This window comes from Megascapheus bottae, chromosome 14 (genome assembly GCF_031878675.1).
Source record: "Megascapheus bottae isolate mThoBot1 chromosome 14, mThoBot2.hap1, whole genome shotgun sequence".
NCBI classification, from domain to species: domain Eukaryota; kingdom Metazoa; phylum Chordata; class Mammalia; order Rodentia; family Geomyidae; genus Megascapheus; species Megascapheus bottae.
This window is the reverse complement of record NC_143522.1, coordinates 24,691,424-24,706,162: the sequence shown is the minus strand read 5'-3', so window position 1 is coordinate 24,706,162 and position 14,739 is coordinate 24,691,424. Positions and strand designations below refer to the sequence as shown.

General features: G+C 55.8%; 1 protein-coding gene across 1 annotated transcript in view; it reads right to left on the bottom strand.

Moving 5' to 3' along the window:
- Positions 1-14,739, bottom strand: part of Rin3 (Ras and Rab interactor 3) — an 84,566-nt gene that overhangs the window by 6,575 nt on the left and 63,252 nt on the right. Inside the window, exons 6-8 of the mRNA XM_090344727.1 lie at positions 12,509-13,930; positions 10,992-11,300; positions 4,327-4,458 (exon numbers count right to left, since the gene is read on the bottom strand). Coding sequence (XP_090200853.1) covers positions 4,327-4,458; positions 10,992-11,300; positions 12,509-13,930 — 1,863 coding nt within the window. The remainder of the gene's footprint in view (positions 1-4,326; positions 4,459-10,991; positions 11,301-12,508; positions 13,931-14,739) is intronic.

Here is a 14,739-nt window from a genome sequence, read left to right as displayed (position 1 = left end):
GGTTTCAGCCTCTTGAGTAGCTAGGATTACAGGTATGAGCCATCAGCGCCTGGCCAAGAAAACTTTTTTAGAAGGGACCACTCAGTGAATACATCCTTTTTTTTTTCAATTCCCTTCTCCTGCCTGGAATATAGAGGTGAGCCTGGAGGCATAGCAGCCTTCTTGTGATCATTCATGACAAAGACAAAGACCCACATGCTGGAGGAAGATGGAAAGAGCTGTGCCTACAGTTCCCTGATGGCAGCGTTGTGAACTGCTATTCTTAGTTATTGATAACCTGGGGATGTGTGTGTGTGTGTGTGTGTGTGTGTGTGTGTGTGTGTGTTATTGAGACTTGAACTTAGGGCCTCACAGTTGCCAGATAAGAGTTCTACCACTTGAGCCACACTCTTGGCTCTTTTTGTTTGTTTCAGTTTTTCAGAAAGGGTCTCCCGCTGTCTACCTGGGCCAGCCCTGGGCTGTGCTCTTCCTATGTATGCCCCTCTCCTCCTAGCAGGAATTACAGACATGCTCACCATACCTGTCTCTGAGTTTTCCTAACTTTTTGCCTGGGCTGGGCTGGCATCACAGTGGTAGCATGCCAGGCCTGGCTACTTAAGACTTCTTGTTGCAAGAGGCAAACAAATCTCTTGTTCTCCATTGAACTGTGTTTGGCTCCATCATGAGTTATTTGCAGCGCCAAGAATTCCTGACAGTCTCACTGGAGTCCTGAGATTCTATCACTCGTGTAGGTAAAGCTTCTGCTGTGGCCAGGAAGGCTAACAGGCTCACGTGCAATAGCTTTGTGGAGTGAGGAATGGGTGTCCAGGCTAACACAGGCACTGGTGGGCCAGGCCTAAACGAAGAAAACCCACCAAACCATTCACATGTTCAAGAAGAACATCATTGGTTATTGAGCTTACAGCCTGAATGGCCAGGAAGGTTTCCCCCATGCTTCCGGCCCCTGCTAACCTGGCAGCTCCGGTCCCCCAGTGTACACACACCTCCCGGCCATGCCAGGCCCCATTGCAGGAGGAGAGTCAGGGCATGGTTCAGAACATGGGCGGGGCGGGGGAGAGCAGGAGACGGTGTGAATGTGCTGGGTTTCTATTCCCTAGCCTCTAGCCTGGCAAAGCTCCCAGCCCTGCTCAGGACCTTTGCTGCAGCCCCGTTTTTCCCAGCAACTCTTCCTTGACTTGAGTCATGCAGTGCCTTCTACCACCACTAGGTGGCGGGCTATACCACTCTGAGTTTTGCTCTGAGAACTGCTCTGGGGTGAGTGCTGGCACCTAACAAGGCCTGCCCAGCCCGTGTCAGCCAGCCTGGGGAGGGCTCCCAGCAAAAGAGCCAGGATGACGACCCGTGAGAGTGGTCCGTGTTCGCATTCGCTCCACCTCAGGTCCTCAGCTGCTCCCTCCTCTGCCCCAGACCTGAACTCCACCCTGCCCGATTCCCTCCAGGATGGTGGGCATTCCTACTCTCTGCCAAGATCTGGCAGAATACCTCCCACCACTAGGCTGGATCCACCTGGATGGGTATAGGCGCCACATTTCTCCCTCTCTCGTGGGGAAGAGGGCCCTATCAATAAACCTCCCTGTAAATCTCCTTCTCCTGTATGTGACTGTCTCTGTGTGATCTCCTGGGATGGCTGCCTACAGTTTGGATTCTTGACTTGCTCCAAGCCAGGCACCCAGCAGGGGTGGGGGACTGGTGTCTGCCAAGATTTTCCTGGGAGCAGGGGAGGGATGTGGAGAGGGAGCCAGACTCTGTCAGATGGAGTCAGAGGGAGGCAGACTCCTCAGGGAGCCATGGCCGCTCCCATTCCAGGTGTCCGCTGCAGAGACAGTGGGACCCAGGGATTAGTTCTCTGCTATATCAGGCCCCATGGACTTGGCCTGAAGGAACGTGACGGCCGCGGTGCATACTGGATCCAGCCTGCACACATGGTAGCTTTGCTTTTGTTTTTGTTTAATTTCCTTTGTGTGTCAGTACCATGGCCTGAACTCGGAGTCTGGGCACCATTTCTTAGGTATTTTACTCAAGGCTGGTGCTCCACAACTTGAGCTACACCTCCACTTCTGGCTTTTTGGCCGTTCATTGGAAATAGGAGTTTCAGACTTTCAGCCCTGGCTCGTGTTGAATCTCAAGCCTCAGATCGCAGCTTCCTGAGTAGCTAAGATTACAGGCGTGAGTCACTAGCGCCATCTTGTGGGCATTTTGTGGATGGCAGAACTGTTATTCCCATGAGCTATGAAATCTAGGAAGGCAGGAGCCACCCCTGCCCTTGTTCTGTTCCCATCATCCACCTGTGGACATCCTCACCGCCATGGGGGGTGATTCCAATGGGGTGTCTGGGAGATGACTAGGTCATGAGGGTTCCACCCTCATGAGTGGGGTTAGTGACCTTATGAAAGAGCCCAGAGTGCTGCACTGCCCCTCATATCCCGGCTGGCCACAGTGAGAAGGCGCCATCTGTGAGGCACGATCTCACCTAACCCCGAACTGCTGGTGCCTGGATACTGGATTTGCAACTGCCAGAAGAGTGAGAAGAAAGTTTCCAAGGCTCAGCAGTCACCTGGTGTGGGGCCGGGAATGTGGCTTAGTGGCAGAGTGCTTGCCTAGCATGCATGAAGCTCAGGGTTCAATTCCTCAGTGCTACATAAACAAAAGAGGTAGAAGTAGCACTGTGGCTCAAGTGGTAGAGTGCCAGCCTTGAGCAAAAGGAAGCTCAGGGACAGAGCGCAGGCCCCGAGTTCAAGCCCCAGGATAGGTTTAAAAAAAAGTTATCTGGTTTATGGCATTTTGCCATGACAGCCAAAATAGGCAACCACTCGGCCACATCCACAGAGTGCCAGCGCCTCTTACTCAAAGCTACCTCAGCACCGTCCCCATTCCCTGCTTCAACTCAGGCTGCCTCTGATTCTCCCTCTTCACTCTCCAGTGTCTCAGGATTCTGAGCGTGGGAGTGGGCTCCCATGGGGACTCAGTCCCCTCCTCCTTCCCCCCCTGCAGGCCACATCCCATTGTCCTGTGCTCCTTGGAGCAGAGCTGATGTGGCCTGCGTGACTGCACCTTGCACCTTCCCACAGTGGGACAGCTACCATGGGAGACTCTGGAGCCTCTCCGTCTGTGACACGAGAAAGCAGGGTGGAGGTGGTTGAAAGGTGAAGCCCCTGTCCAAGCTGAAGACCCCCTGCCCCGTCCTCCTAGTGCCAGGGGCAAACCCTGATGCCAAGCCTATGCTGGGTACTGGAGAGGTGCAGGGGAGAAGGGCAGGCCAAACCCACACCCAGATCTGGACTAGGGCTGAGAGAGGTGCAAAAAGACTTGCCACCTATGCTAGTGCCTGTAGTTGTAGCATGGACAGGGCTGCTTTAAAAAAAGGTGGCATTTGGGTGGCATGGCAAGGCTCTGTCCTACTGCACACTGTTTGACGACACCCCACATTTGACTTAGAAGTCTCCCCAGGAGAAGAACATGTCCCGGGGATACACTGTGGATGTGTGGATGGACAGATGGAGGAGCTAGGTGGAAGGATGGATGGTGGTGGGGCTGGGTGGATGGGTGGGTGGAAGGTGGAGAGATGTGGGAAGATAGATGGGTGAGTGAGTGAGTGAGTGGGGGTGCAGGGGGCTGGATGGAGGATCCATAAGAGGGTGTTAGAGATGGCTGGCGAGGGGATGGGTATAGAGATAGGTGTATGGGTGGATAGGTGGTTGGGTAAGTAGATGGGTGAATGTGTGGATAAGAAGACAAGTGGCTTGGTGGATGGGATCTCAGAGTGCAAGTCAGCGGCCCTGGGAGTCTACACAGGGCCCCAGCACCTCAGGGGATTCCTGGCGGAGGGTGGCTGAGAATCAGTGGGCAGAGGAAGTGGTGGGCAGAAGGGGAAGGGAAACTGAGGTGGGCAGAGAGACCACGCCCCTCTCATATGCCACCAGGGCATGCAGAGCCTTGATGACGACATTTTCCGCTGATAGGGGTCCTGCCCTGGGCTGCGGAGAGGCCTCCAATCCACCTCGACTACGAGCTGACCACCGCTGCAGAAGCCTCATGTGTGTGCTACCCATCTCCTCTATCCAGCTCCGGTTGTTCCTACCAGGCAGGATAGCTTTCCCCCTGTGTGTCTGCTGGCTCCTGTTCACCCTTCAGTGCTCTGCCTGGATGTCACTGTCCCAGAAGCCCCGCCGGACTCGATCCTCTCTGTGCTTCCTTCCCATTCTAGCTGCCAGTGAGCAATGCCCTCTTCTCCTGGCTCTGTGAGCTTGCTCTCTTGGAACACGGGTGTGGGGTTCCCATGTTCAGGAGGCACTTGCTGGGCCCTTGGTGTTGGGGCGTGTGACTCACCCTCCCCCAGCTGCAGGGCAGGGTCCATGAGCTCCATCATGTACTCCACGTCCAGGAGCATCTCCGTGAGGTTGCTGCGTGCCAACACATACATGAGCACGGGCAGGAAGTCGTCAGCCCCATAGGGCTTTCCTGGAGGAAAAGAGGAGAAGGAGGAAGCCGTGAGTGCCAGGCTGCCTGCCAGCTGCCCCTGCCAGGGTGTGGTGCCACAGTTAGCCCAGGACAGACAGCTTCACTGTGAACACCCTGAACTCTGGCTCTCTGGGAGGCCCAAGGCCCAGGGCAGCTTGAGGAAGAAGAACATTCAAGTGCTCTGGGCAGCTGAGTGCCAGGGGTTCAGACCTCTAATCTTAGTGACACAGGAGGCTGAGATCTAAAGATCATGGTTCAAAGCCAGCCCCAGCAGGAGATTCCTATCTCTAATTAACCACCAGAAAACTAGAAGTGGGGCTGTGGTTCAAAAATGGTGGAGTGCTAGCTTTAGGTGAAAAAGCCCGAACTGGACAGAGCCAAGGACTGAGATTGGGGATACCTGGCCCAGGGGGGGCTTGTGTTCCTGTCTGCTCAACCTTGTTCAAGCCTGGTACTGGCTGTGGAGAGCACAGCTGCTCTGCTTCCCTCAGTCTTATCCAGTCTCTGCATTTTCTTTTTTTTTTTTTTTGCCAGTCCTGGGACTTGAACTCAGGGCCTGAGTGCTGTCCTTGGGCTTTCCTCAAGGCTAGGACTCTAGTACCTGAGCCACAGCACCATTTTCGGCTTTTTCTGTGTATGTGGTACCGAGACATAGAACCCAGGGCTTCGTGCATACTAGACAAGGCACTCTACCTCTAGGCTACACTCCTGGCACAGTCTCTGCGTTTTTATAACAACAGGCCTCCTAGCTTAGCTGGGACACGGCCTCCTAAGAGAAAGTTCCATTTCCCGCTTCCCTTGCAGCTAGATGCAGGTACACAATGCCCAGGTACCAGCTTCTTGGTTGCCCAATAATCCTCAGGGTCAGGATGCTGACAGACTCCCTCCAGTGCTATGCCAGCCCCAAGTGCCCCAGGCCAGGGCAACGACTTCCCACTGAAGGGTGGCAGGGTGGGGCTTGGGCTTGGGGATGTAGAGGCCTTGTCCTATGGGGTGATGTGGGCAGGATAAGGCCAGAGGTTCCTCAGGGTATTAAAGTCCGGCCTCTCCTCCAGTGATCCTGGCAGGCCCCTCAGACAGGGATTTGGGGCCCATCCATGGACCCAGAGATTACAGGTGGCTTTCTCAGCCCATGTCTGTCTCTGAGCACCATCTCTCTGCACCCCCTGCACACACAGGCTGGCACTTTATTAAAGGGGCCCAGGAGGTTGTGCTGGGTGAATGGAAAGTGAAGGAGGCCCCAGGAGAGCCCCTGGACCCTCAGAACGTGTATCAATTTCCCCAGCACTTCTTGGGACCTCACCCCACCACCAGTCTTCCGTCCTAAGATACAAGGCGGAGTCTGCCCTCTGCCTTAGGCCTCATGCATTCTCTCCTAAGAGGACTGATTGTAGACTATCTTTCCGTGACTTCCTTCTTCTAGAGAGCCAAGTCTAGTCCATGTACTGGTGGTCAAGGCCTTCCATGACTAAGCCGAGACAGCTTTGACTTACTCTCCTCCTGTCTAAATGAACCTGCCAGCTGAGAAGCTAGGCCTGTTCTCCGGCTCCAGGAGCCTTGGCCTGGTGGTTTGCCCTTTTGTATCATCACTGGTAAAGTCCAGGTTCTGCTCAGAGAACACACATTCCCCAAGGAAGCATTCATCCCTGGTTCCCCTTCAGGCAGCTCCACCCACCAGCCAGGTGGCTCTGTGGGCTACGGCCCAGCCACCAGGACCACTAAGTCCCTGCCTGTGGCCTGGGTCCTCTTCCTGAAGTCATGTCTGACTCACAGTGCCCTGGTGAGGCTGGCTTGAGGGGGTGGGGGGCAGGGAGTCCTGGAGCCCAGGACCTGGCATCCAGTTCCTGATCGACACTGCCCAGGTTCCGGGGGCCCCCTGGGTGTGGCCTTAAATATGCCACCTACCTGTTCTGAGCCTCAGTTTCCTAAGATTTAAAATGGGTTCATAGCTGAGCCCACCTGCCATGGTGAGGGTTAGGGGGTGGTTGGTTAGACAACTGGAATCACTTATCATGGTGTCAACTGTGGCTCTGGAGTAGGAGACGTCCACTAGCGCTGACTGCTGCAATGGATAGAGGGGGTCATGTCCCGAAACTGGTGTGTGGGTCATGGGACTTGACCTCTGGGCCTGGGCGGTGTTCCAGCTCTCAACTCTTCAGCTCAAGGCTACTGCCCTATCCCTGGGCCTGGGTGCTATCCCTGAGGGCTACAGCACAAGGCTACTGCCCTACTCCTTGAGCCACAGTGATACTTTCACTTCTGGTTTTCTAGAGGTTAACTGTAGATAAGAGTCTCACGGTCTTTAGTACCCAGTCTGGCTTTGAACCCAGATCCTCAGATCTCAGCCTCCTGAGTAGCTAGGATTGCAGGTGTGAGCCATCACCCTGACTTATGGTGTGTGGTGTCTTAAGCTTAAGAGGCTAGGACTTCACCTTTGTTGTGAATAGACAAGCAATGTGTGTTCAACTTCTTCCCAGCCCAGTTTCTCCCAGGTCTGTGTGCATTTCCCCACCCTTTTTCCCCTCCCAGATGTTGGTAAATACCAGGACACTGAGAGTATTGACTGGGCATGGATCCCCGAGTGGCTCACAGATTCACCCCTCCCCATTCCTCCTTCATTCAGCTGGATTCACAAGGAGGAGGGCTCCATTTCCACTGATTTAGAGACAGTAGGGTTTATCTATCACAGCAGCCCGTGTTTCCTCAGCCTGCCTATCCACCATCCACATCTATCACAAAAAGGTAGAAAAAAACTTGCCCAAACACTGATCCAATTCCCTAGAGTTGTCCCCTCCCCCTTCCAGGCATGCCATAGTCCCTGGGGTCCCCACAGATGACTCCCTTCCTGTTCCAGCTGTTGTTCTTGTCTGAATGGCTGAGGACTCTTGATGTGGACTTGGCTAAGAGGTGGCTGATACCCTGGATCAGAGCCAGCGCTGTCACCAGGCTCCTGGGCCTGTACTACAGGCAGTCACACTGGACCCCTGCAGGCCTCCACTGGGCAGTCCCATGTCTGTCCTTGCCACTTAAGTTCCTTTTTAAAATTTTATGTTGGTATTGGGCCTTGAACTTAGGGCCTCATAACAAAAGAGGCAGGTAGGGGGCACCATCCCAGGTGAGGCCCTGCTGTGGGGTGCTTGGGGTAGGGTGTGCCTGCTGCAAGAGTGGAGGAGGTGGGAGGGTGGCTGGCTCCAAGCTGCCTCCTGTAGAGGCCACCAGAGCTCCCAGACCCTTAGAGGAAGGCACCTGGTTTGTCTGCTAGAGTCACTGTGGCACAGGCCTGGGAGCACTGAGTAAGTAGGGGGTGCCTCACTTGCCTGGGTCTGGTTCTCAAATCATCACCACTAAAGCCACTGAAAATCAGGTCCGCATTCTAACCACCAGAAAAGCATGAACAACACAAAATAAGGAACTTACTGAAAGGTCAAAGGAGGGGGTGGGGAAGGGGCTTTGCCCTATACTCTCAAAAAGGACAGGGAGCTAGCTGGGTGCTGGTGGCCCACATCTGTAATCCTAGCTACTCAGGAGGCCGAGATCTGAGGATCACAGTTCAAAGCCAGTGCAGCCAGGTACGTCTTATATCCAATTAACCAACAAAAGCCAGAAGTGAGGATGGCTTGGAACCTTCAACTCTTGGCTTCCTGAGTAGCTAGGATTACAGGAGTGAGCTGCTGTCACCTGGTTCCATGAACCCCACTCCTGGGGCTTGGTGAGGCCTCATGCAGCAGCCATGTGACTTTACTGTTTAAGACTGGAATGGAAGCTGGGGTCCAAACCCAGGCTCACGAATGAGCCCCGGAAGCCAACTCTTGTAGGGTGGTCTGCAGGTGAAGCTGCTGGGCTCTCAGAGGGGTGCCCCAGCCTGACAGGGGCAGATGTGAAGTTAGGAGTCACCAACTTCCGCTCGAGTGTTCAGCTGCAGAGTGGAAGGAATCTCCCACCCCACCAGACACGCTCTGGGTTCTTTTGAGGAGTCTGTGCCGAGCCAGGGTCCTCTTGGGACCTTGGAGGTTCTGTGTCCCCGTAAAGCTGGCCTTGGGGAGCATGGAGTCCCTGTTCTCTGTCAGCCTGGCTTCCCTCTGCTCTGCTTCCTCTTGCTGCCTGCCCTTGGGCGCTCACCTGCAGTGGGGCTCTGTGCCTTCAGCCTGGGCGCGGCTAGATTTCTGGGAATCAGAGCCCTGGGACTGGGATTTACCTGGATGCCAGGAGGCCAGAGGCTTGCAGGTCACAGGGCCACACTGAGGCTGCAGTGTGGGATCCAGCCACCCGTGGGGCCTCCATCCTGTCTTGGGGTCTGCAAGCCCTTGGCCTTGACTTTCCAGCCAGTCTGTGGGGCCCAGGGGGAAATGATGGCCCCCACTGGAAGGTAAGACGTGTAGCTATGAAATCCCAGTGGAAGGGACCGTGCACAAAGCAGCATGTGACGGCCTCGTGACAGCCCATGGGTGGGAAGGCTGTGCCCTCTCACACAGGGGAGACAGGCCAGGGCCAATGGCATAGGCTTGGTCATGTAGCTGGTATGGCTCTTGGCTGTCCTGCTGTTCCTCTGAAGCCCCAGGCCAGCTCAGCACTCTGAGTGTAGCTAAAGGTGCATATAGCTATGTCTGTTCTGGCTGGACCTTGTTTCTCAGGTGTCCCTCTACAGCCCCAGCTCCTGCAAGTGAGTCTGTCTGCCCTGCTCTGGGCACCTCATATGCTTTAGCTCCTCGTAGCTGCAAGCTGGGGGTTTTCTCAAGGCTCTAGGCTGTGGGCTGACCATGTCGCCCCCTCTGAGGGCTCTGGGCTCTGCAAGCTGCCCACTGACCCTACCTTATTTACCGCCCCGTCCACCTCTCGTGCCAGTCGTGGGGCTTGAACTCAGGGCCTGCTTGCTGTCCCTGAGATTTTTTGGCTCAAGACTGGTGTTCTATAACTTGAGCCACACCTCTAATGGCCTTTTGCTGGTTAGTTGGAGATTAGAGTCTCACAGACTTTCCTGTTTCAAGTCTTGATCCTTGGATCTCAGTTTCCTGAGAAGCGAGGATTATAAGCAGAAGCCACCAGCACCTGGCTGCCCCCTTACTTCTTTGGAGACATTTGAGAAGGGTCTCAGTTGCATTCCCAGCCTGGGCCTGCTGCCTGGCCTGCAGACTGTACTACATCATTTCCACCTACAGGGAACTCTGTCAAGGCAAGCCTCCACGACCCCATTTCTGCTGTAGCCTTGGTTGCTGATCACAGTCCCACCATTACAATACAAATCACGGCCCCACCTGTAAGGTGCTGCCTCTGAGGCCACATTCCCAGCTCATGAACAGCCAGAGGTCATGAACCAATGTAACCCAAACCTCAGTCCAACCTGGATCGGAGGCCTGTGTCAGGCCCCCACCCCGCATCCTTGGGGTAAAACCAGCCTGTCCCTCTTTAAGGGAGATGAGAGAGTCCCGCTCCTCAACCAGAGCCTGTGTCATAGAGGGAATACACAGGCTGTGACTGAACCTTAGGGCTTCTCCTGATGACAAAACTGGTCCCTCAGGGGTTAAATACAAAGGGAGTAAGTGACAAGCAGATTTGAACCCCATCTGTTTAGATACAGAGTGGGCCTTCTCTCTCCTCCCATGACCACGCCTGCCATGGACATCCATGGAAGGGGTGATTGGGATGGACAGCTCCTGTCTGTCTGTCCATCTGTGCTCTGCTCACTGTGGTACAGGGACTTCTGCTCTTGACTGTCTGGAGGAAGGCTAGGATGTACGTCATGAAGAGCTTCAGGTGCAATGTGGCTGGGCAGCAGGTCCTACCAAGAGCCCGCTCTGCCCCATAAAAACTCCAGGGCTCCCCTAACACGCTGGAGACGTGTGCCAGTTCAGGCTGGGTCTCCAAGGCTTTTTGCCATGTGCAGAGTCTGCCCTCCTGCAGCTAGAGGGCACTCTGGGCCCAGTCACTGCCCAGTAGCTGGGTATGGCCAGCTTCAACCAGCAGCTCCAACTGCACTGAGTATAAGCTATTGTGAGCCCAGCCGAGGCCTGGGCAACTTGGTACCCACCAAAGTCCCGCATGCCTGGATCTGCTGCCCACACTGATTATGGCAGTGTCCCCCACCCCAGACTCAACAGCCAAAGAGCTGTGGCTCAGGCCTAGGAAGGAAGATGACCTCTCTGGAAACGGGGTCAGATCTCACAAGTCAACACCATGGCTTGAGTCCTTGTGGGAGGGCAGAGGTGGACAGTGGCATGCCAGCGGGGAGAGAGAATGCTGAGTGCAGACTGGAGTCCTGCAGGCCCAGGAGCTGTGGGCGTCAGCAGGCCCCGGGAGTCAGTGGGCCCAGAGGTAAGAGTGCCTTCCCGGCTCCCACAGAGGGAAGGAAATGGCTTCCCCAGTGCTGTGTCACACCGCTGTAATTTGAGTCACACTTTCAGAACAGTGTCAGCAGTTCCCACACAGCCCGCCCCTGTCACACAAAGATAGTGTGGCTTCTCACCTGTCCCTGGGGTGGCAGCAATCATACCCTGGTTCCTGGCCTCCCTGGCCTCCCCGGGTCCCAGGCTGCTTACCTGGGTTGCCAAGGGCCATGGAGTCGTAGATAAGCTTGCAGGTTTTGAGCAGGGTGGCGATCTTCTTCTCGGGAGAGTAGGCCTTGTGCATGCTGGCCAACTTCTGCAGGATCTTCTCCATGATGGGCACGTCGGGCACGCTGGTGGTCACGCCCAGGTCGGTGGTGGTGGTGGCCAGGATCACCAGCTGGTTCTCCTTCAGCTGCTGCAGCGAGCCGTCCTTGCTGTGCAGGTTGTGCAGGCTGGCGTGGATGGCTGCCTGGAGCGGCTTCAGCACGCACTTGTACAAGGCGGACTCCACGATGGCTTCTGTGGCAGGCAAGGGTGTGTGGGGTGAGCATGCCTGCTGGGGAGATGCTGCAACCTACCATGCTACCCTGCCCTGCCACCTGGCCATGTGAAACTGGCACAGGTGTTCTAGGGACCTAATACCACCTGCCGTTGCACTCCATGCTTCTCCTGGGGTGGGCACAGGGCCAGCTGCCATCAACGTCATAGTGCTGACCACACTTGAGATGCACAGTGTGCCACCTGAAAAGCTGTACACTGAGGGCCTTGGTGCCCAGTAAATGGCCAGTGGCCATCTCAGTGCCTCTAAGTCCATTTCTAAGTCTACTTGACAATAGTCTAAAAAAGAAAATGTAGAACCCTGGCTTCTCATGGCTCCCAAAGTTTCTACCCTGGGCAGGTCTGGCCTGGACACCATCACTCTGCTGATGATGGCAGCAGCCTCTTGCCCTGGCCTTTGAGCCCACTGTCAGCACAGACCTAGTGTCATGCGGTAATGACATTCCTCTGCTCAGAGCCCATGGAGAGTCCCATCTCACGCTTAGATCTGCCCTGAACCTCTTTCACACATGCTTTGCTTGTTCAACCCTGCTGCCAGGCCTGCTCCTGTCGCTTGGCATCTGCCATCTTCCTCGCCACAGGGCTCACCTTCACCATTCAGTGCTTTACCACACGACAGTCATGATCAACTCATGCAGGAGTTAGCAAACCTTGATGCCACCATAACTGGGACATAACCTATTTTCCAACTCCTAATGAGGGATCAACCTGCCTGGGCTCTGATAGGGTAGAAGCCATGCCAGGATTTGAACTGACGTCTACCTGACTCCAAAGTGACACTCATCTGCTCTGGATAACAGTAGGAATATTATGCTGCCCTTCAACCATCTCTAGGGAGGGGTCTTGGCTACTGGCCCAGTAAAAGAGGGTCCCTCAAGTCCTAGCCAAGATGCGAGCCTGTAAGTAGAAACTGTACCTCACCCTGAAGGGAAGGGTGGTGTCTTTACCCTGCGGAGCAGGGATGTGGGGGAAGCATAGCTCCAAAGTGACTAAGGTGGATGATTTAGAAAAGGAGGGGTAGCTCAATACACTAGCAGACCACCTGGCAACAGACAAATAGGTACACACAACTGGAAAGAGGGGTGAGGGTAGGGGTCACTGGTGGGTACCACAAAGCACCCTTACCCTTCCTGTCCCCTCCACCCTCACCCCTCCCTCTGAGCACTGACCAAGCCCCTCATCCGAGTGCTGTTTTGGGTCCACCAGCGCCTTGAGCTCGGTGCTCTGTAGCAGGTAGCTCTTGAGCTGGGTCATCATGGTTCGAATCTCCTGTAGCATCTCTGTGCTGGATGCCTGGCGGCTCATCATCTCCAGGCTGTACACCTTGTAGTCCTGCACCAGGCAGCCAAAGTATGAGCTCTTGTCCTGCGCCAGCTCCACCACCTTCTTGTAGAGCTTGCGGTCATTGGAGAGGAGCCCACGGAAGACACTGGCGAAGCTGGCGAGGCTGAGGCGGTGGCGTGCCTTGTCCAGGATCATGGATGGCTTCTTCTTCACGCTGGGGCTGCTGAAGTCCAGCTCTTCCTCGGTGCTGCTAGTGGAATAGGAGTCCTGCTCCGTAGTCAAGGCAGGGACCCCCAGGCTGTCTGAGAGTGAGGCCAGGGAACCCTTGAACTCCGGAGTACTCTGTGGACAGGCAGAGTTCGGAATGTGGAGATGCTGGGTCTGGGGCTGCGAAGCAAGGCTCTGGTCTTCTTTGTCTGTACCAGGTGTGACTTTCTCAGAAGCTACCTCCTCTGAGGGGTGCTTGGGGCTCTCCAGGGTAGCCAAGAGGGCAGGGGCCATCTGTCTACAGCCCCGTTTCTTCCTGGGAGGAGGGACTGGGGGTTGTTTGGTCTTCCTGGAAGGTTCTGGCATGCTGCCTGGATCCCTGGCTTTGGTCTCTGTTTCCTGGTCTTGCTCTGTGGTCCTCTGAGGTCTGTCCTCAGGGCTGTCTGAGATCTTCTGGGGTGGCAGGTGGAGTGAAATGGTTCTGGAAAGGCCCAGATGGTTCCTCTGTGCCACTGGCCTGGTACTCTGCTCCTCCAGGGACAGTCTTTCAGAGATTCGTCGCCTGGGAGGAGCAAGGGGCAGGCTCTTTTTCATCGGCAGAGGAGGGGCTGGGGCCAGGGCTGGGGCCAGGGCTGGCCGCCTGGGGCTGGGGACTGTCCCTGGCTTCACCTCTTCCTCCCTCAGGGGGCCCAGAGGGCTGGGGACATGGGGTGCAGATGCTGTTGGGGAGCCAGGCAAAGGACAAGTGGGTGCAGGGAGCTCCAGAGGCTCAGCCGGGCCGCAGGGTGGCACAGCAGGCACTGGGGGTGGGGGAGGTGGGCGTCGGGCGCCCCCCTTGGAGGTGGGTGAGGTAGCATCCGAGGTGGCTGGTCCCAGGCAGCTGTCTGCAGGTGATGAGTCAGTGGGCAGTACGCAGTCCTCAATGAAAATTGGATTCACAAACCACAAGTGGTCATTTCCTATGGACAGCTCGATTTCACAGGAACAGCTGGCTCGATGACCAATGGGACTGAGGCTGGAGGTTGTGGGGGCTCCAGGGGCTGAGTCTCTGGGTGGCTCCCCGCCAGCTCGTCGGGGGTTCCGTGAGAAGTCCCAGAAGTCTGTAGGAAGCAGAGGAGAAGCGTTGGTGTGGCGGGGGAGGGGCCCTACCAGCCTCTCCCACTGCTTCCTGCACAGGGGAAAGCCCCCTCCCAGCAGGGAGGGACTATGAGGAACCCAACTGCAGTTCCACCCCACCCACTGTGGCCTCCGGATGGGGCCAAGTGAGCTGTACACTTGTGTGGGGAGGATGGGGTGGGTTGGAGAGGACACAGCGACAGTCCGTACAGCTGCCTAGTTAGCCCTCTGCTCTTGGGCAGGTCTGCTCTTGACTCTGCAGGGTCCCAGTCTGGGCACCTGTAGAATGGTCTCAATAGTGCCCACATCACAGGGTGCAAGGAGGTCACTGGGCCACATGGGGGGAGGGGGTTGGGCCCATTCTGGCCACCACGGCTGTGACCTGCAGGAAGAATGAATGACAGATGGATTACGGCCACTGAATCAGCCTGAGTGTCCCTGAGGGCCCCTGTCACAGCAAGCCAACCCAACCCTGGATGGCTTCTTGTTAATACTAAGGAGTAGGAGCTGGGATGGGGTGTGGGGCATGGAGGCCCAGCAAACAGGCTCCCACACAAGCTGAGTCCTGCACCGCTAACCCCTGACCTTGGCTGTGTCAGAGTTAGGCTACCAGGGCAGGCCTGGCTCTGGGATTCTTAGCTACTGGGGATCAAATGCCAAAAAATGGCTCAGGGTCCCCAAACATGGCACAGGGACAGGGCATCTGGAGGATAGGTCATTCTGTCCTCAAAACTGTCCCAGGGCTCACTTGAGAGGTCCATTTTTCATCTGCTAATCTTAGGGGTACACAAGG